The sequence below is a fragment of the Podarcis liolepis genome, assembly GCF_965112155.1.
Source record: "Podarcis liolepis genome assembly, chromosome: 13".
NCBI lineage: Eukaryota > Metazoa > Chordata > Lepidosauria > Squamata > Lacertidae > Podarcis > Podarcis liolepis.
Genome location: NC_139573.1, coordinates 16,793,188 through 16,814,198, shown reverse-complemented (window position 1 = coordinate 16,814,198; position 21,011 = coordinate 16,793,188). Strand labels below are relative to the sequence as shown.

Below are 21,011 nucleotides of genomic sequence, written 5' to 3'. Positions count from 1 at the left end.
GCCGAGGAGCCGCCGCCGCCTGCCATGCCGCCCTGGCTGCTTCAACCGCGTCCGACAGCCGGCTCGAGGCTCCTTCCGGCCGGGTCTCCCGACGGGGCGCTGCGGGCGGAGGCTCCGGCACCAAGCGCCACGCCGCCCAGGCTCGGGTCCCTGTCTGGACGCGCGCAGCCCGCCAAACGCGCCATCGGCGGCGCTCTAGTGCCTGCGCGCCGAGACCACCCACCCGCCCCGACGGGGCTCCCCCACCCGCGCCGGAGGCCGGCCGACGCACTGGCCCCAGAGCCGCCCCCTCCCCGCGCCAGAAAGAAGCCGCGTCGGGACTAGCCGGGCCGGGGAGGGAGACCGAGAAGGCTGCGCCGCGACGCCCAAAGACGCGCGTCTTGGCGTATTAATGACCATGGTTAGGTGTTAGGGGGCGCAAATTACTTGCCTTGCCCCGGGGTAGGGGGCGCAAATTACTTGCCTTGCCCCGGGTGCTGATAACCCACGCTACGCCGCTGCCTTCAGGCACCGGCGCGTGGGCGTTCGCAGGATTTTTTGGGGGGGGGTAGGAGTTTTGTTGGGGGGGGGCAAAGCCGACGTGATTGTTCAGTTAGTCCTTTCTCTTGTTTTACTTCATCTAGGCCCCCCTGGTTGCGCCCCCCCTGCACCGGCGGACGGTCTTCGGGATCCCGCAGCCAGAAGGTGGGCAGCCACTTTGGGTTCTCCAAGGAAGAGGCGGCGGCCAAGGGCTTCCCTTCCGCGCTGAGAAAGAGGCGCGCTCCACCCTCTTTCTTTGCTCACCAGGCAGTTTCGTTTCTGCCTTTTTGGGTCCTGCGGTTGAGCAAGGGCGGATGTGCTCCTTTTGGCAGCGGGGGGAGAGAGGAGATGCTGGTGGCTGATACGCTTTTAGAGGTTGAGCCAAACTTGGAAGGAAGCGGCGTGTTTTCATTTTGCCGTTTCCCCCCTGCCAGCAAGCCAGCCAGTCTTCTGGGAGCGCCGGGAAGACCCTTCCCACGTCCTCGCCTTCCCAGGTCCGGCGCTGATTCTCTGCTCGGCGGGAGGAAACCTCGGGAGTCTCCGCCCCCGCCAAGCGCCCGCGGAGGAGCCGCTTCCCCGAGGGCGTCGCCTGCCTCCTCCTTCCTCCTTTCGGACGCTGCCGCCTCTCCGGCTCTGCAGCCGGGCGCGACTTTCCTCTGGGCAGGGGCGCCATGGCGACCCCCGAAGACCCCTGGGCGAAGGAGCCCCTGGAGGAAGGAGGCGAGAAGCTGAAGGCGAAAGAGGCCGGCAGGTCCACCGAAAAGAAGGGGGGGAGGAAGAAACGGGAGAAGGAGGTGGATCCCCTCCTCAAGTTGCTGAGACAGCAGGGGTCCCGAAGCCTTTACGGTGCTGGGCACCCGAGTAGCAGCGGCGGCGACTTTTCCCTCTGGTGCCTCCCCAGGAGCAATCTTCATATCTCTTGTGCCTTGCGATGGGCCCTGCAGGATTTGAATGAGGACGAGCGGCGGAGTTTCCTGGGCAAACTGCGCGAGATCCCGCTCGAGGAGGGCTTCGTCCGCATTCCCGAGGAGGTTCTGCACAAGGCAGGCGCCTCTCGTCTCGGAGACCCGCTGCTCAGCTACTACGGCGTAACTTACGCAGTCGAGGTGGCGGCCAAAGCACTGAGGACCGTTGGTCGCAAAGACAAGGCGGGCAGGCTCCTCTCCGTCAGGGATGGTAAGTCTTTGGTGGATCCCGACCTTCGCAGCCGATCAGTCTGACAGCAGCGCTGAGCTGCAGCAGTGAAGGAGGGAAGGAAAAACAACCATCTGCTTGCAATTTTTGGAAGTATCTTTACTTTAGCGCCAGGCATTTAGCGCATTTGGAATAATTTGGAATGTTTCAGCAGTCTGGTGGCTTTAAAAATTACAAATACATTCAGCGCCCTTAGGACACACAGAACAATACCCATTACAATTAATAGCCAAAATATGTAGAAAAAGAACAAGGAAGTAAAAATGTGACCACAATAAGCTTTGGACCATTTCAAACGAGACACTCAGTATGGAGGATACTGGCCTCTACAAGATGGCATTGTGTCCAACCCAGTGATTTTGGGGGTCCAAAAAACTGTCAAGGGTGTCAGCCATTGCCAAGAATAGCCTATATATTAAAAATAATGAGGAGCTGAGAGTGTGCACCCCACAGTAAGCTTCTCTCCAGCCACAATGGTACAGCCACACCCCCCAGGAGACTGTCATGGATCATATCCATCCCAATCTCTAATATATATGGACCCAACAGCAAAAAAATTGCCAAAATATTTAGACTAGAATAAAGTGCTTTTCATAGCCATCCTTTTCCTTGTAAGAATTCTCAGGTCATTGTCAACCTTGCTTCAGATTGAGAGGCAACTGGTGAAATTCAGAAGGAAAAAGGTCACTTTCACCTTTCTTTTCTATTGATTTTTCCATGTATACTTCTTCTAACAATATATCTTTAACAATTTTTCATATTTCCACCCTCCTCCCCTGGACTTCCCTCATACTCCCGTTTTGTTTTATTTCCATATCGTTCACCCTGCATATTGTTTCCCTAAAATTTGCTCAATACATATACAGTGGTACCTCGGGTTAAGAACTTAATTCGTTCTGGAGGTCCGTTCTTAACCTGAAACTGTTCTTAACCTGAGGTACCACTTTAGCTAATGGGGCCTCCCGCCGCCGCTGCCGGATTTCTGTTCTCATCCTGAAGCAAAGTTCTTAACCCGAGGTACTATTTCTGGATTAGCACAGTCTGTAACCTGAAGCGTCTGTAACCTGAGGTACCACTGTAGTCTTATTTTTTTTGTTGTAAACAGTTGTGATTGTTTACTCAAACCCTGCCAATGAGTCCATTTCTTTATGTTGCCTCTTCATATATGTTGTAAATGGTTCCCATTCTCCTTTAAAGTGTTTGTTGTCCTTTTCATGTAATTTTTCTGTTAGTTTTGCCAGTTCTGCATATTCCATAAGTTTCCCTTGCCATTGTTCTTTTGTTGGTATTTCTTCTGTCTTCCAAGTTTGTGCTAATATAATTCTTGCCGCTTTTGTTGCATACATAAATAATTTCCAATTTTCTTTTTTTACATCTTGGTCTAAAATTCCTAGAAGGAATGCTTCTGGTTTCTTAACAAAAGTCTTTTTAAACATATTTTTCAATTCATTATATATCATTTTGCATTCCCACCACATATGATAGAATGTCCCATCTTTTTCTTTACATTTCCAACAAGTTTTTTATCCCTTTTTATACATTTTGACCACTTTCTCTGGTGTTATATACCATCTATATATCATTTTCATATAATTCTCTTTCAGTAAGATACAATCTGTAAATTTTAGGTTCACCTTCCACATCTTTTCCCAATCTTCAAGTTGTATATTATGACCTAAACCCTGAGCCCACTTTATTTGTGCTGATTTTACCATTTCATCTAACGTTTCCCCATAAAGTAGGAGATAATACGTTTTTTAAAGTAATTTTGTGTCACTCTCGACTAACTCTTTTTGAAAGTTTGAAACTGTATAACTAAAACCTTTCTTATTGTCTTCCTTAAACTGTTCATTTAATTGTCTATGATGTAGCCAGCTTTGTAAAAAGGTCTTCAGTTCCTCATAGCCTTTCAGCCTTAACCCTTTTCCCGCCTCTATTAATAATTCTCTATATGTTGGCCAATTCCTCCCTTACTACGTGGTTTTAATGCTAATGCTTCCACCGGTGAGAGCCACCATGGGTTTTTTGGTTCTAGAAAGTTTTTATATTTATTCCAAACTTTTATAAGTGTTTTTCTTATTATATGATTATGAAAACCTTTTTTATATCTTTCCTGTACCATAATTATGAATGCCAACCAAATCTATTATCATGTCCTTCCAAGTCCAGTATTTCATCTCTTTCTAATTTTATCCAATCCCGAATCCACGTGATGCAAGCTGCTTCATAGTATAATTTCAAGTCTGGAAGGGAGAAGCCAGAGGAGGCTGACACCCACCCCCTCAAACCCCCCCATCGGTGGGGTTCTGAACTACCTCACCCTCACTGGCGATGGGAGGAGGGGGTGGGAATCTAAGGAAAGAATCGTCATCCTCTGTGTCCTCAAAAACTGCTTCCCAACCCCCCCCACAACCCCGTCCCCATTGGAGAGTCCTCGGGGTGTTCCTCCTCATCAGAGCTCTCAGCGACTTCATCAACTATTCCCCCCCTGAGGGTGGGAATCCCTCGAAGTCCCCCTCGTCCTCTGTGGGTCCAAACACTTCTCCAAAAAACCTCCCCGGGGGTTTGGGCTTATCTGGGAAGAGAGCGTGGAATTCCTCTATGAGAAACTCCTCTGTTACGCACCCCTCAGAAATCCACGCATTTTCAGAACTGGGCACCTCCTCCCAGGCAACTAGATATTCTAGTTGATGTCTGTTCCACCTGGAGTCAAGTCTCTCCGTCACTGTTGCATTGTTCCCTCTCTTCTACGTTTGGTGAGGTGGGTACCTCCTGCCCCCTCCCTGGGCAGCCGTGCCTCTCCCTGTAAGGTGACAACAGGGACCTGTGGAAAACCGGGTGTATTCTCATGTTGTCTGGCAGCTTCAACCTAAACGCTACTGGATTGACCTGCTGGATGACCTCAAAGGGGCCCACTCTCCTAGGCTGCAGTTTCTTGCACCTCTCCCTCAAGGGCAGCCCCTGAGATGACAACCACACCTTGTCTCCCACCTGTATGACCTCCCCTGGTCTTCTGTGCTTGTTGGCCTCTTTCTTTTATGCCTCCCTTGCCCTCTCCAAGTTCATCTTGAGCTGTTGGTGTATGGCCTCCATCTCTTCCGTAAATTGCTCTGCGGCCGGCACACTCCAAGCCTCTTCCCCCCCCCTCCCCGTCCTAGGAAGGCCCTGGGGTGGCACCCTTAATTGGCAAGAAAGGGACTCATCCCTGTAGACACGTGTTCAGCATTATTGTACGCAAACCCTGCCAGTGCTAGTTTCTCCACCCAATTGTTCTGCCTCATTGACATAACAGCGCACGTACTGCTGCAAAAGGGCATTCACTATCTCAGCTTGTCCGTTAGTTTCTGGGTGCCTTGCTGTCGAGAAGCTCACCTCTACCTGCAACAAACTCATGAGCTTGTGCCAGAAACATGAGGTGAACTGCCTTCTATGGTCTGAAATTACCCTCGAAGGGACCCCATGCAGTTGGAATACGTGATCCACGAACAACTTGGTGGTCTCCTCTGCTGTCACTGGATGGGAACATGCCACAAAGTGACACATCTTAGTAGATCCATCACCACCATCTTACCTCTGGATATGGGCAGGTTTGTCATGAAGTCTATGGACACCACCTCCCATGGCCTCCCGGGTGTGGGCAAGGGTTCTAGCAACCCCGCTGGCGCCGCCCTCTCACCCTTTGCCCTTTGACACATGTCGCATCCTCGCACATAATCTCACACATCCTCCCTTACTTTGGGCCACCAAAAATCCCGCGTAACTAACAACATGGTCTTGTGTTGCCCAAAATGCCCAGCAGTGGGGTTGTCATGGAGCTGTTTGAGAACTCTGACCCTTAGGGACTCTCCTGGTACATACAATGCTCCTCTGTAGAACAACAGTCCCCCTTTCTCCTCAACCCCCCTGCTCCCAACCCCCGCTTGAGCTCGCTGAATTTCCTTTGAGCAAAGTCATCTTCTCTGGTGAGTCGCACCAGTTTTGCTTCTTCCACTAGTGCTTCTCCACAGGTCCATTTGTCCTTCTGTAACGTATTCCTAGCCACGGGGGGTTCTTTTTCCTCCAAGTACTCTGGTTTCCGAGATAACGCATCTGCCCTCACGTTCTGCTCTCCCAGGATGTACTGGATCCTAAAATTAAAGTTGGCAAAAACTCTGCCCAACAGATCTGCCTCTGGTAAAGCACATGCACAGTGCGCCAGTATTCCAAGTGCTTGTGATCTGTATGCACCTGTATCTGCTGCTGAGCCCCAATCAGGAAGTGTCTCTACTGCTTAAAAGCCGCAAAAATTGCCAACAATTCTTTGTCATAGATACTGCAGTTTTGCTCCAATTTGTTCAGCTTCCGCAAGGCCTCCAATCCCCCCCTGCATCTTGCTGCAACAGGACTGCTCCTATGGCCCGATCGGAGGTGTCAGTTTCCACCTGTAATGGCTTGTCAGGATTCACGTGCAGTAGCTGCTCCTCTGATGCAAAAACATTATTCAGTTTCTCAAATCCCCTTTGCGCCTCCTCAGTCCACAGAAACTTTTTCTTCCCACTGAGGCAATCAGTTATGGGCGCTGACAAATGGGCAAAGTTCTTGATAAACTTTCTGTAGAAGTTGCTGAAGCCAAGGAATCTCTGTACATCCTTCTTTGTTTTTGGGTTTTTCCCATTCCAAAATGGCTCTCACCTTCTCCCAGTCCATTGCCAGTCCCCTATCTGACAGCCGGTACCCTAGGAACTCCACTGCCCAAACATGGAACTGGCATTTCTCCAGCTTGACCCATAACTGATGCTCCTTTAGCTTCTCCAACACTTGCAGGATATCTCTTGCGTGCTGTTCCTCGTTCTCTGAGAAGACTAGTATGTCATCTGAAAAGCAGACGCAGTTCCGGTACAGTAGGGACTCCAGTACATGGTGCATGAATGTCTGGAAACAGGGGCTTCCACTTTGTAATCCAAATGGCATAACAAGATATTCAAATGCCCCTGGGGGGGGGGGGTAAACATGGTCGTTTTCCATTCGTCCCCCTCCCACACCCTGATCAGATTGTACGTTCCCCTGAGGTCCAGTTTGGTAAAAATCCTGCCACGCCTGACTCTCGCCAAAATGTCGTCGATTCTCGGCACGGGGAAGGCCAGGGGTTCCGTCAAGGATTGACAATCCTGAAATCCACCACTAGGCGGTGCTCATTTGTCCCCTTCTTGTCCACAAAGAGCACAGGACTCCCTCCCACCGCCTTGGATTCCCTGATGAAACCCCTCCTCAAGTTCTTATCAATAAACTCCTTCAAATCATGTATTTCTTAGTCGGACATTGATTACAGCTTACCTGCTGACAGTTTGGTCCCTGGGACTAAATTGATCTGACAATTGTACGGCCGATGTGGGGGTAACGTGTCAGCTTCCCGCTCGCTGAACACCTCAAAATCTGCGTACTGTGGAGGGATTTTCTCCTTCTCCCCCAGACACATCATCACGACCTTGGCTTTCCTTTCCTGTGGAAGCATCGTTCCCCTGTTCCTTGGCCCCCTGTCCTTCCTCCTTGGCCGTTGCCCCCACCATCCCTTGCCAGCCTTGACGCTGCGGGCAAGCTTTGGCAAAGTGCCCTGGTCATTGACAGAGGAAACACTTTTTGGCTGTTTTCCAGTCCCTTCCCTCCTTTTCCTGCTTGTTCCTCCTCTGCCGCTGCAGACAGTGGCAAAGGCGGCGGAGGAGGAAGGAGCAGCCTGAAAGGGCTCCTTTCTCGCTGTTCGTCCCTCTGCCGCTCGCAAGAGCAGGCATAGGAGCCCGGTTGGGGGAGGCACAGTGCAGCACAGCAGAAAGTATGCTGGAAAAGTTGTCTTATATTCGAGTATATGCAGTACTATTTTTCCTCTGGAAACCCAAATAAACAAAAAACCCACCCCATTTTGCATAAAATGCCCCAGAAATGCATTGAATTTACCAGATTGAATTCCATCATTTTTTAAATAGAGAAATTATCAATGAAAGGTCAAGGATGTGTTGGTAGGTTGGCCCAAACTTTCTCTGAATAAGTGTTTTCTGGTTCTGGGTGTTTTGACTGTTGACAAGTGGTATTTAGAAGGTCTACAGTCTAAGCCTCTTCCCAAATATGTTGGAATTCTCATTAGGGTAGAAAAACACACACACCCCGCTAGTGTGACACCCCACCCCGGTCATTGGTTAAGGAATTAAGCGCTTAACCAGCAAGAAATGCACTAGAGTCAATTCAATACAGAAAAAGACGGGGGGGGGGGAATAAAACACCCAATTTTGACTTCTCCCTTACCTGCCCACAGGTTACAGTACCAAGTCCCGTGTTATGCAGAGGAATGTAAGAAAGAAAAAAGTGTGGTAAGTCCATCACAATTCTGTTTGCAGCTTACAGTGGAAGAGCAATGATTGGATGCTATGAGTTTCAGAAGACAGGATTAGACCTTAGCTTGGGAGAGAGCTGCATCTAGGAACCAGGATGGGCAAATGTGTTTCTGGAAAGAACAGTGCTAAGGGATTCGGCGATAAGCAAGGGGGACGAGGGACTGACAACCCCCCAGATTTCAAGGAGGGGTCTGGATCCCCTCAATATTCTGTGGTTGTGACCATGGACGTAGGCAGGGGGCCAGCTGTCTCTCCCCTCCGAATCCTTCTGGGATCTGATTGTGAACAGAATGTGAGTGAACTTTTTTAATACTTTTATAGAAGACTGTCGTGTCTTATCTTTTATGAGGGAATAAAGGGAAAATACCAGAACAGTTATTATAGAGGCTTTAGCTTGCCTGAGCAAACGCATCCGCTGTGAGTTTAAAAGGGGGGATGTTACTCTGCTAAATTGTGAACTTGTTTACACAAGTTGGAAAGGCTATAATCAAACAATATATCCTCTCCTGCATCCCTGAACATTCCCACATGGTTTGCATGCAGGGCTGGCCCCAGACATTTTGGAGCCTGAGGCAAATCAAGCGGGTGTTTCCCCAGGAATTGTATTTGCTAAGGGTGTGTGTTGGAAAACACAGGGGAAAGTCACTTCTTTCTTTCCCTCCTGCCTTCTTTCCTTCTCAGCAGCCCCACCAGCAATGAGCAGTGGCAGGAGCAGCATCAGTGGCAGGGAAGACCCTCGCCCTGCTGTGGGGGGAGGCAGTGCTGGGGCTTCTGCTCTTCTCAAGGAGGAAGAAAAAGAGTGGAGAAGTCACATGCAATCCAGGGGGGGTCCTTAACAAGAGATGGCAATCTTTTTCCAAAACGCATGTTATGTACACACATGCACACACTTTCCCTTTTTCAAAACCAACACCTAAATGTATACAAAATCCAATCGGTGGGTGGTGGGCTCCAGGAGGAGGACTCTCACGCTAAACCTCGAGTTAACTTGGTTGATTAGCTAGCTCTGCTAGAAAGACTGCCCCATTCTGCTCCCAGAATATTTCTGAAGTCCATTATTTATAGCTGCCCAGGGGCAGAAGGGTTCCCCACTTTGGCCTTTTAAAAAACCCTAAAATCAAATCCTGAGTTGCCAGCTTGTCAGTTCCCCACCCCCTGATGGGGTGGCTAGTGGCTATTGCCTTCTGCTGGTGGAAAGGAAGCTGCCTTGCCTGAAAGCCAGCTTGATAATAATAATACTATAGCCCAGAAGGGAGAGAGGGAGAAGCAACAACAAGAGAGGCAGCTGATGGGATTGAGCTTCCTTTACAGATTTGGGCCACCAGCACAGCTTCAAACCAGCCACACACCTTCCTTTCAGGTCTCTGTTTTGAAAATCACTCCATTACAACTTTGCCCTCCTTGTTCCTTGGGGGTACAAGTGAAGTCGTAACAGTTCCATTTTCAAAACAGGTGTGCAACTGAGGAGGGGGGAGAGTTAGTGGGCTGCGAAGAGGCACCCAAGCAAGGTGAAATAAGCTGCCTCTTCATGGGCAGCCTGGCTCTGTTTGCATGCAGAAAGTATAAAAACTAAGTCAGCGGGGGCATCAGCTTTGGATGCAACCTAGAGAGCAGTGCAAAATGTATCACTATCACGAAGACTGCGTATATTCTTGGCCGTTATAAAAGGGATGGCTTTCTTTTCAATGTGGAATAAATCAGCATGTTTTCCAGGTTGCAATGGAAAAGCAGATCTCAGCGTGCTCAGAGGATCAGTGAGGGCAGTATACTAGGGGTGGTGAAATTAAGCCCCAGCTTGTATCCTAATCAAGCTCTAATTCTCTCCCCACAGCAATGCCTAAAATCAAATAAATGTTTTTGCCACAGGTCACTGGAAGGAGTCGCTATCACTGGTGATGAAATAGTCTGCAAGGGAAGAAAAGAATTACTTGAAATTATTGAAAAGGACCTAGAATTCTTTTTACGTGAATTATGCTATGGCTTTATTATCACACAGAAAGAATACCGAGACTTTCAGACAGCAGAGGAAGACTCCAAAGAGAAAAGTCAAAAACTGCTGAATATGATCCAGGAAAGGGGGGAGGCAACTTGTTGCTGGTTCCTGGAACAAGTAGAAAGGAAACATCCAGGCTCCATTCAGATTCTGCTAGTTGCAGTCCATGGTGAGTTTGACTTGGAGTACTTTCTAAGCTTCAAGGACAGTTCAACTACCTTCCTTTTCCTTCCAGCATTCATGTCAGGTAAAGAATTGTCTTTTACAGGCTCAGGTAAAAAATTGGTCCAGGTGACAGGCTCCTCAGTGACGCAATCAGAATCCCCACTATTTGCAGAGGAAGGAAGAAAAACCAAGATGGAAAACCCAGCATGTTCTAGCATAAGAGTCGTGTGTAACCTGTGTCCCAGTGAGGTAGGTGACTGGACATCTTACTTGCATACACATTGATACTTGGCAGGTGGTTCTGTCAAAGCTCTGATGGATTTATGGAATGGAGAAATGACCTGTTGGTATTAAAGGGTTAAGAAGCTCTAATCAGGACGCTCTAGTCACTGAGCAGCTGGAGGTCGTTAAGCTTCCTGGAATGTGAGTTTGTATAAATAGTCAACTCACTCCTGTGTTTGCCTCTCCTCCTTCCCCCTTCACCTTTCTTTTGGGGCGTGTTTGCTGAAATGTGTGATTCTTCACCAGGGTTTTTTGTTTTGTGTAAATAAACCTTTTATTTGAGTTCCAAACCGCTTGCTCCAAGATTCCTTTATTGAAAAGATGCTGACTCTCCAGCCCTTCTTGAGCCGCTGTGCGAAATGCTCTGCTGTAATGGGACATTGTGGCATCAGAAGCGCACTGGACATGTGCTAACCATTAAACTAATTAAAGTTTAATGGGACAGGTTATGGGTGTTTGTACGTCAAGAAGGAGATAAGGAGTGCAGTTCAGAGTGATTTATGCAAGGACTGGAGCGAAGACAGAAGCGGTTGCCGACAACGAAAGCCTTCAAAGCAGCTTGAGTCCTGCAACGTGCCTAGGAAAAGTTTTAAAGAGGCACTGCGCAGTTTGTACTCGCTGGAAGACGCCTTATTCCTCGAGGAGCCACCTCAGCAGCTGGGAGACGGTCTACAGGTCTGTGAGTATCGTTCCTAAGCCCCAGGGAGGATGGCAGAGTCCCAGGAAAGTTTTACTGTCCCGTTTACGCGACTCAATGGGAAAAATTGGCAAGATTGGAAGGCTAGAGTAAGGGTTTGGTTGCAAGCAAAAGAGTTGTGGAGTTGTACTGAAGCACCGCCTTTACAGGCAGCTGCAGACGCGTCTGCAGAAGACAAAGCAGCAGCGGCAGCTTCACAGAAACGCGACAGGAAAGCCCAAGGTCTACTAGTTTTGGCAGTGGGACCAGAGCAAATGCCTTATGTTTCTGAGTTAAAGAACACGCATGAGGTCTGGACGGTTCTGCAGCAGTTAAATTCCAGAGACACTGCGGGGGCCAAGATCCATGCTACAAGATGTTGGTTTGATTTACGTCTCCAACCGGGAGCGTGTGTGAAAGAACATATTGCCAAAATGGTGTCTGCCTTTAATCAACTAAGACAGCTGGGCATTCCTTTCTCTATGGAGCAGCAGTCATACATTTTGTTGTCTTCTCTTGATAAAAGCTATGAGACTCTAGCTTTAACTTTGGAAGCTATGCCTTCAACTGAATTAACCCTTGAATACATTTCTTCTCGACTTGCTGATGAACAGGATAAAAGGCAAAGAGAAAGAGGTTTGTCTTCAAAGGGGAGTTATGCTGTGCCTAAGAGTGGGGATGCTGAGTTTGAGAACACAGTAAATGCTTTTGCAGCTAGACACTGTTTTCGCTGTGGTTCCTCTTCCCATTTAATCAGGAGTTGTACACGTGAACCTGGTCAAGACAGCACCAAGGCCGTTACCCCTAGTTACCAGACAAGGAGTTCCAGGGGACGTCGAAGAAGAGGAGGAGGTCGTGGCTACTCCCACAGCACACAGCACATGGCTTCAGCAATGGTGTTGATGCAAGGGCGTGGCCAAGGCAGCAATCTACGCTGGTTGATCGACAGTGGTGCATCTCACCACCTGGTGGCGCCATCTAGTGTCCGTTTGCAGAATTGCAGACATTTGCAAACCCTTAAAGTTGTGACAATGGCAGATTCAACTAAACGTTCCTTAGAGACCGTAGGCACAGTGTTTTTGAAGTGTTTGCAAACAGAAATTGATGCCTACGTGCTAAAGGGAATGAAGGGGTGTATTTTGTCTGTGTCAGAACTTGATAGAAATGGGTTTAAAACTGTGTTTGAAAATGGGGTTTGCACTATTTCAAAGAATAATGTATCTCTTTTGCAGGTGGAATGCAGAGATGGGTTATATTATTTTGAGACAAGTCCAGATGAAGTTGAACAGGTTCATGCTGGTTGTGTGAACTCGCCTACCCATAATTCTTGTGTTCATTTATGGCACCGCCGTCTGGGACATATTAATTTTCAGTATGTTAAAAGACAACCTGAATTATCAGAAGGGTGCAAATTGAACAAATGTGCTAAGTATTTGGATTGTACTGCATGCAAAAGGGCGAAGGTTCATAGATGCAGCTATCCCAGTTCAAATAGGAAATCTGACAAAGTGTTCCAACTTGTGCATATGGACCTATGTGGCCCAATGCCTGTTGCTAGCATGGGAGGTTCGAGGTATGCACTGTGTCTCTCAGATGACAAAACAAAGGTTACATGGTTTTTTCCTCTCAAAACAAAAGCAGATACTGCAGAAACAGTTAAAAATTGGGTTCATGCAGTAGAACTTGAATTCGGTACTAGAGTACTTGCTTTTCAGACAGACAGAGGGTCAGAATTTACCGGGTCTGTGTTGCAGAATTTCTTTAAGAAAAAGGGAATTAAGCATCGTCTGTCTACACCTTATTCCCCCCAAGAGGGAGGCGTGGCCGAACGTAAAAACAGGGTTCTGCAAGAGTTGGCAAACTCTATGTTGTTTGATGCTAAACTTCCTCAAAGTTACTGGGCAGAAGCCTGGAAGACGGCTACTCATGTTCTGAACCGAGTATATAATTCGGTAATTGATACTACGCCATATTTTGCTTTATATGGGAAGAAGCCCAAAGTTAATTACTTTCGGGTGTTTGGATCTCAAGCCTATGTACTTATCCCAAAAGCGTTAAGGAAAAAGGGAAGTCCAAGGGCTAGGAAACTCATCTTTTGTGGGTACGAACCACACGCCAAATCTTGGAGGTTTGTGAACCCAGATGGGGATACTACAAGAGTGGTCCTCAGTAGGAGCGCTGAATTTTGTGAGCAATCCGGATGGACTCACTTACATGCTAACCCTGACATTTTGAGAGATGATTTGGGCATTTATGCTGAGAAAGAAAGTCCAGAGGGTGATGAGCCAGAAGGGGATGGTGCACATGGTTCAGATGCAGATTCTGACCAGGCACAAGGTTCTTCTCCTAAGGTAGAAAAGCCAGAATCTAAGAGTGTTCCAACATCACCAGTCGTTAGGCCTAGCAGACAGCAAAAGCGAAGCAGGTCGCCTGCAACACCAAGCCCAAGGGAGGTAACTAAACGGAGGTCTTTATCCCTAGGGGCACGTCCAGACATAAAGTCTGAGACAGATTCTGACAGCCAACGGTCAGAGGGGGCACAAGAGGAGCAATTGCGCAGGTCAAAACGTGCCACAAAGGGCAAGCCACCAGAGCGGTTTAAGGTGACAAGTGTATACGTAAATATGGCACAGTGTGAGCCAGATAGCTATATGGAAGTACAACAGCTTCCAAGCTCAGAAGCCGTAAAGTGGCAGGAAGCAATGGAAAAAGAGATGGCTTCAATGAAGTCTCTCGGTGTGTTTACAAGTACAGAGCTTCCAAAAGGGCAACAAGCTGTAGGTTGTCGATGGGTATATCGTTTAAAGCCCACAACTACTGAGGAGTTGCAATATAAAGCCCGACTAGTTGCAAAAGGGTTTTCGCAGCGCAAAGGAGTTCACTATTCTCAAATTTATGCCCCTACTTCAAGATCGGAGTCATTAAGAATGCTTTTAGCCTCTTCAGCTAAGAAGGGAAATAAGCTGTTTCATTTTGATGTCAATGTGGCTTATTTAAATGCAGACTTACAGGAGGAAGTCTATATGACATCACCACCAGGTTTTGAAGGAGACAAGCCAAACCAGGTCTGGCGCCTACACAAATCCATTTATGGGTTGAAACAGTCTGCCCGTAATTGGAATTCCTGCTTAAACGATGCTCTAGAGAGCATGGGGTTTAGAAAGAGCGCAGCAGATGCGTGTCTTTATCTAAAAGGCTCGGGATGTGAACAAGAAGCAGTCTTGATATTTGTTGATGATTTATTATACAGTGGAAAGGACGATAAACTTGCACAACAATTTGCCACAAAGCTTGGAGAAAAGTTTCAGATAAAGTCACTAGGCAATGTATCTGTTTATCTAGGAGTTAAAATTCAGCAAGATGAAGATGGGAACTATTGGCTCAGCCAAGAAGCTAAGATCCAGCAGTTGCTGGAAAGGTTTAAAATGGACAACTGTGCTGGTGTTAAAACCCCAATGGAGTTAAGTTACACAAAGGATGCTCAAACTGAGCAACAGACAGAGTTCTGTAATCCTGGGGTTTACCAGTCAGCGATAGGCAGTCTACTCCACATTGCACAGTGGACTCGGCCTGATATAACATATGCTGTCAACATGCTGTGTAGACAAGCTGAAAAACCATCAATGCATGCTTGGCAAGGAGTAAAAAGAGTTTTAAGGTATCTCCAAACTACCAAAAGGTTTCGTTTAAAACTATCAGCAGAGGGCAGCACACAACTTGAATGTTGGGCCGACAGCAGTTGGGCTGATGCTGGACCAGATAGAAAATCAGTGTCAGGAATGGCGATAAAATTTGGAAATGCACTAATTGGTTGGAGATCAAGAAAACAATCACTTATAGCTTTAAGTTCAACTGAATCTGAGTTCAATGCATTATCAGATGTATGTAGAGAACTGGAATTTTATAAGCAACTGGTACAAGAATTGTTTGGAGAATGTTCCCTACCTATCAGAGTGTGGGAAGACAATCAACCTTGTATTAAACTAGCTAAATCAGGTCAGTTCAAGGCACACACAAAACATTTGGATATCCGTTATCAAAATGTATGCCAAAGTGTAAAACAAGGTTTAATTGAACTAAAGTATTGTCCAAGCCAAGAAAATCTCGCAGACGGTTTTACAAAAGCTTTGAGTCCGCAGTCTAATAAATGTTTCTGTTCAGGTTTAAATTTGAATTAAGGTTGGTACAGCTCAGTGTTACGAGCGAGAGGGGGTGTTGGTATTAAAGGGTTAAGAAGCTCTAATCAGGACGCTCTAGTCACTGAGCAGCTGGAGGTCGTTAAGCTTCCTGGAATGTGAGTTTGTATAAATAGTCAACTCACTCCTGTGTTTGCCTCTCCTCCTTCCCCCTTCACCTTTCTTTTGGGGCGTGTTTGCTGAAATGTGTGATTCTTCACCAGGGTTTTTTGTTTTGTGTAAATAAACCTTTTATTTGAGTTCCAAACCGCTTGCTCCAAGATTCCTTTATTGAAAAGATGCTGACTCTCCAGCCCTTCTTGAGCCGCTGTGCGAAATGCTCTGCTGTAATGGGACATTGTGGCATCAGAAGCGCACTGGACATGTGCTAACCATTAAACTAATTAAAGTTTAATGGGACATGACCAGGGCAGCTTCTCTTCTCTGCAACTGGAGCTAAGTCCCCTGGTTGTTTATAATAATAGTTGAACAGCAACAGGCCCAGGACAGAACCCTTTGGCACCCCACTTTTCATTTTTTCCTGAGGATGAAAAGGAAACATTAATGAGCACTCTCTGTGTTCCTTTGGTCAGTCAACCAGCTACAAATCCACCTAACGGTCATCCAGCCCTCATTTTGACAGCTTCCCTGCAAGACTATCATGGGGAACATTTTCAAAAGCCTTTTTGAAATCAAGATACACTACGTCCACAGCATTCCCCTAATCCACCTGATTCCATTTCTGACGAAGACTAGAATCACCATTTTCTGCTTGGTCTCCCACATTTCTCGAAGTGTCTGCCATGTTGCTAGTATTCTGTGTCTGTTTCTGTAGTGGACCCGTACTAGATTGCTTGCAGTTGCACAGCTTGAAGAAATCAGAAAGATTGCCTGTTTTTTTGTTGATTCAGAATCACCGGCATGCCCAAAGAATTAAGAATAAATTTATGATGAAAAGTAAGTGCAGGGTTGGTTTTGTAAGAGGGTTTGATTCTGGCCTTTGCTGGAGTTAAGGATTTAGGCAGCCATCTTCATCAGTATTGGCCATGCCCAATTTGCCTCTCTACAGCAGGCGTAGGCAAACTCAGCCCTCCAGATGTTTTGGGACTACAATTCCCATCATCCCTGATCACTGGTCCTGTTAGCTAGGGATCATGGGAGTTGTAGTCCCAAAACATCTGGAGGGCCGAGTTTGCCTATCAAGCCTGCTCTACAGTCATGGGGGAAAAGAAAGTACACCCTTTTTGAATTCTGTGGTTCTACATAGGAGGACATAATAACAACCATATGTTCCTTAGCAGGTCTTCAAAATAGGTAGCACATGATGTCTAACACCATGCCATGGTTTATTTAACAGAAATAAAGCCAAAATGGAGAAGCCATGTGTGGAAAACTAAGTACACCTTACGATTCAATAGTTTACACAACCACCTTTAGCAGCAATAACTTGAAGTAATTGTTTTCTATATTAATTGTTTTCTGTATTACTTTATCAGTCTCTCACATCGTTGTGGAGGAATTTTGGCCCACTCTTCTTCACAACATTGCTTCAGTTCATTGAGGTTTGCTGGCATTTGTTTATGTGTAGGTCTCTTCAAGTCCCATCACAGCATTTCAATTGGGTTGAGGTCTGCAGTTTGACTGAGCCATTGCAACACCCCAATTCTGTTCTTTTTCAGCCGTTCTGTTGTAGATTTGTGGGCATGCTTCGCATCATTGTCCTGATGCATGACCCAAATTTGGCCAAGCTTTAAGCTGTCTTGGATGGCCTCATGTTTGACTCTAGAATACTATGGTATACAGAGGAGTTAACTCTGACTCAATGACAGCAATGTTCCCAGGTCCTGTGGCTGAAAAACAAGGTTTCTCCTGGCTACCCTTCCAAACAAACTATATTTGTTCAGTCTTTTGCTAATTGTACTGCCATAAACTTTAACATTTAACATGCTAACTGAGGCCTGTACAGCCTGAGATGTAACTATTGGGTCCCCCCCCCCCCAATTTCTCTGAGCATTGTACGGTCAGGCTACTACAGCCAAAACGAATGCAGAACAAAGCAGATACAGAAGAGCCTTTAGAGGTGTTTTTTGTGGGTTTGACTGCAAGCAGTGCTCCTTGGTGTGGTCATAAGGATGTTAGAAACAGACAAGAATGCCCTGTTTTCAGATGCGAAAAGGTGTCTGGCGGCCACACTAATGAATAAGGATTTTGTTACAGGGTCTTCCAGAAACAGTCAGACCAGAGGTGCTTTCGGACTCAGACCGGAGTCATGAAAGATACAGGTGATCTTCCAAAGCTTTCATGAATGCCTCCCTTGTTCTCTTTGAATGGCACTAGCACCCACCTGAGAGATGCCGGAACTGAGTTCCGGAGAGTTCTGACTCAAAGAAAGGTCTGGTGTGGTGAAAGGTAAAAATAATATGTGCTCAGCCCCAGCACCTCTCATGGCCCTATCTGGCAAAACATGAAGAAAGTGGCTAGCCCAAAACCACCCAAGGAGCTTCATGAAGGAAGATCATTGTCCTGCTTTCTCTTTCTCCACTTCCTGGGCTTTATTGCCCCTTCGTCCAAATAACTGTCTCTACTTATGATTTGCTACACTGTCCAGACATTTGCTGGGATGCAAACCATCCATCCCACTATTTAGTTGTGATCCTGGCATTAATATTCCACATCACCAAGCCATTCTTTTGTGCACTGCTTTCCATAGGGGTTTAAGTGTGCATAGGTCTATTCTTAATCTTCATAGAATGATAGAATTGTAGAGTTGGAAGGGACCCAGGGGATCATCTAGTCCAACCCCCTGCAATGCGGGAATATGCATCTCTCCCATACAGGGATTGAACTTGCAACCCTGGCACTGATCAGCACCATGATATTTTATAGTTAAATATTATCGAGTCCAAGTAGTTGGGGTGGGGATTTCTTCCCATCAGGAAGATGCAGAGGGTGTCCAGCTGGTGTTCAATCCACTTCTCTTTCCATTTTCCCCTTTGTGGCATTCAGGCTGTGCTTCACGAAGGCTGGATCCTTCCTTTGCTTGTATACTGATGTCATATTTGAGGTGAGAGGAGCTGTGACCATCTCCTACCACTTTGATTCATGGCCTAAGCACCTGGCCGAACAGAACACGGAGGACTGGGTTGTCGCTGGGCCTTTGATCAACATTGAAGCAGATCCAGCAGAGGCTGTGGCAGTTGTTCACTTCCCTCACTTCTTGTGTCTTGCAGGTATGGTAGGCGAAAAAGGTTTGTAACAAAATAAATATTGCATGTAACAGGATGGGTGCAGTGATGAGCTCTGTCATCCACACTCAGGGGAGGTCATGCCCAGGCTGGCTGCAGAGGAGTGGTGGGAGGCACCAGTTGGGGAACCCCCAGGGGAACCCCCAGGGGAAGAAGGCTCAGAGCCAGGAGAGTGCTGGTGGGACAATGATGAGGGATCAGAGGGAGCAGCCTGGGAGGAGGTGGTGTTGGAGGTTGGAGAGGTAACAGGCTTTAGTGAGCAGGAAGAGGCTGTGACCGAGAGCAGTGCAGAATTGGGGGCAGAAGTGGAGACTGGAGAGGAAGGGGGCCAGGAGACAGATGTGAGGCAGGCCGCTGAGAAGCCAGGGAGTCTCCCCTCCTGATGTGACCAGCTTTCTTCTCCATTCGTCTCCCAGAATCAGAAGTGGTATGAAGAAGGCAGAGCAAATTCAGACATGGTGTTGGAATCTCAGATCACTTCGGGAAGGACCTGGGGGAGGAAGAGCCTTAGGGAACAGCCTCATAGGGGCTAGATGTACCAGAATGAGTTGCAATGCTCAGTAGGTGTGGCTTCCTAGGCTACCCTTCTTTCTTTCTAGGTAAAGATGTTTCCCAAGTCTACACTGCACATTTTGTGGAAGGGGGGATGAGTCTAGAGAAGCCAGACAGAGTGGGGCCGTATCGTGTTATTTTGAAAAACCCAAACTTCTCTCCGCGTGGAGCCATTTTGAAAACATCATGGTCATGGTTTAAGCGGAAGATACTGGTTCACACTGTGGCACTGCTCTATCAAATGGTTCAGTTCCAGCCACCAACATTCCATCTGTACCTCCTACCCAATGACTCTTCTCTAAGAAAGGTAATCGGGATTCTCCAACTCTGATTGGTATTCCAGACGTCCAGGATCTTTTGCTTGACCATAGGACGCCTGACAGTGCAGCTATACAAAATTATGCATCAGAGTGTGACATGGTTCATGAACTGTATCTCTCATTGTTGGGCTTGAACTAATTTACCAAACTGCTTTCCAACATTAACATGCCCCTAGATAGAAGATTGGCAGTTGTCACTCAATGAATTACTTTTGTTCCCACCAGTAGTGATGTTTAAAATGGCATTTCCAATACTGAAATAAGCATTTTTCTTTTGCTGGGTAACCTCCTTTCCCGAGGTCCACTTCCTTGCCTGGTTCCCTTGATAACAGATTTGTCAATGAAATAATGCAAGCAAATATATTTATGCTCCAGTTCTAAGTCCCCTAATCCTTCTCTGAAATCAGTGGAGCTTCCTTCAAAATAAATGTATTTAGTGATGACCAAATTTTCCTTGCTTTCTTTAGGAATTGGCTTAGTAGTTACTTTGAGGTTTCTCCAAAGTCTCTGGAGGAAATCCGTTGGTTCTGGTTTGCAAATATTGCAAACATAAAAGATAAAATGCCTTCTCAATTTTAACTGCTCCTAAGAATTTTATCTTACTTTTTCAGCCTTCTATGGTTTCCTGTGTTGTCTCATCGGGAGAGGTGGCAGGGTGTCCCAGGATAGCTGGCACCCCTCTGTTGCTTCATGGTTCAACCTGGCCATTCTAAGAGTCCAGACTGGAGTTCCCCATGGGGTGGGGAAATGACATGTCCATATTTTGGTCTCTACTACCAAAGTGGTTTAGTTGTCTTTATATCACTGGTGGAGATCCTGTGTCCTTTCAAATGCTGTGGGACTACAAAACCCATCATTCCTGACTCATGACATCTAGAAGGTTGCAGGTACCCCATCCCTGCCTTACATGCTGCAACAAAGCCAAGAAAGGGGTAGGGATCCAGTCTTCCAGTAGTTGGTTATCTTTCTTGCATATCTCAAAAGTGACTTTTGCCTTTCCCAGGTGGTTCATGAGCATGAAGTACAGTGTCCTTCACAGAGAATAGACAAACCCCCCTGGACCCTGAGGCCTCTGACGATTGGCTCTCGCTTCTTCGTGGAGACAAATGATGTCAGAGTCTGTCCCAAGGTGAGGCACAAAGATGATGAACGGCTTTGCTAGGGCAGAGCCAAGGCTTTAAAGTATGAGAACGGGAGAACTCCACCAGGATCCCTCGTCACCGTTTAATTTGACTCCCTTGGACTGGTTGACTGGGCTAAGCCTTGTTTGCACATAAATAAGGAAGTTTCATGCTTCCCCACAGGAAGTGGAGTTTCAATATCTGGATGCTGACAAGCTGCAGCAGTACGTGGAACTGTCTGCTGAGCAAATGCAAGATACCTTCAACTTTAGTGTGATGGAGAAATGCACAAATGAACTCATCTGGGAGGCCCTTGTGACACAAAGTGAGTTGGAATGGAGGAAGATCACAAGGCTGGACCATAATTTGGGAGGCAGGGTAATAAAGGACATCCCAGTCACATTCCC

General features: G+C 47.0%; 1 protein-coding gene across 9 annotated transcripts in view; it reads left to right on the top strand.

The window, feature by feature from the left end:
- Nucleotides 1-570: 570 nt before the first annotated feature.
- The window catches only part of LOC310691145 (uncharacterized protein), a 63,344-nt gene continuing 42,903 nt past the window's right edge, over nt 571-21,011 (top strand). For 4 of the 9 annotated variants that reach the window (XR_014518356.1, XR_014518357.1, XM_083470760.1 and 1 more), the window contains exons 1-9: nt 571-1,695; nt 7,997-8,051; nt 9,942-10,237; nt 10,322-10,482; nt 17,584-17,648; nt 18,373-18,596; nt 19,211-19,470; nt 20,487-20,612; nt 20,788-20,929. Coding sequence is in view for 7 of the 9 variants with exons in the window: in XM_083470760.1 (XP_083326886.1) it covers nt 1,191-1,695; nt 7,997-8,051; nt 9,942-10,237; nt 10,322-10,482; nt 17,584-17,648; nt 18,373-18,596; nt 19,211-19,470; nt 20,487-20,612; nt 20,788-20,929 (1,834 nt within the window). In the remaining 2 variants the exon portion in view is untranslated. The remainder of the gene's footprint in view (nt 1,696-7,996; nt 8,052-9,941; nt 10,238-10,321; nt 10,483-17,583; nt 17,649-18,372; nt 18,597-19,210; nt 19,471-20,486; nt 20,613-20,787; nt 20,930-21,011) is intronic. The other 5 variants (XM_083470761.1, XM_083470763.1, XM_083470762.1 and 2 more) reach the window with 5 other exon arrangements.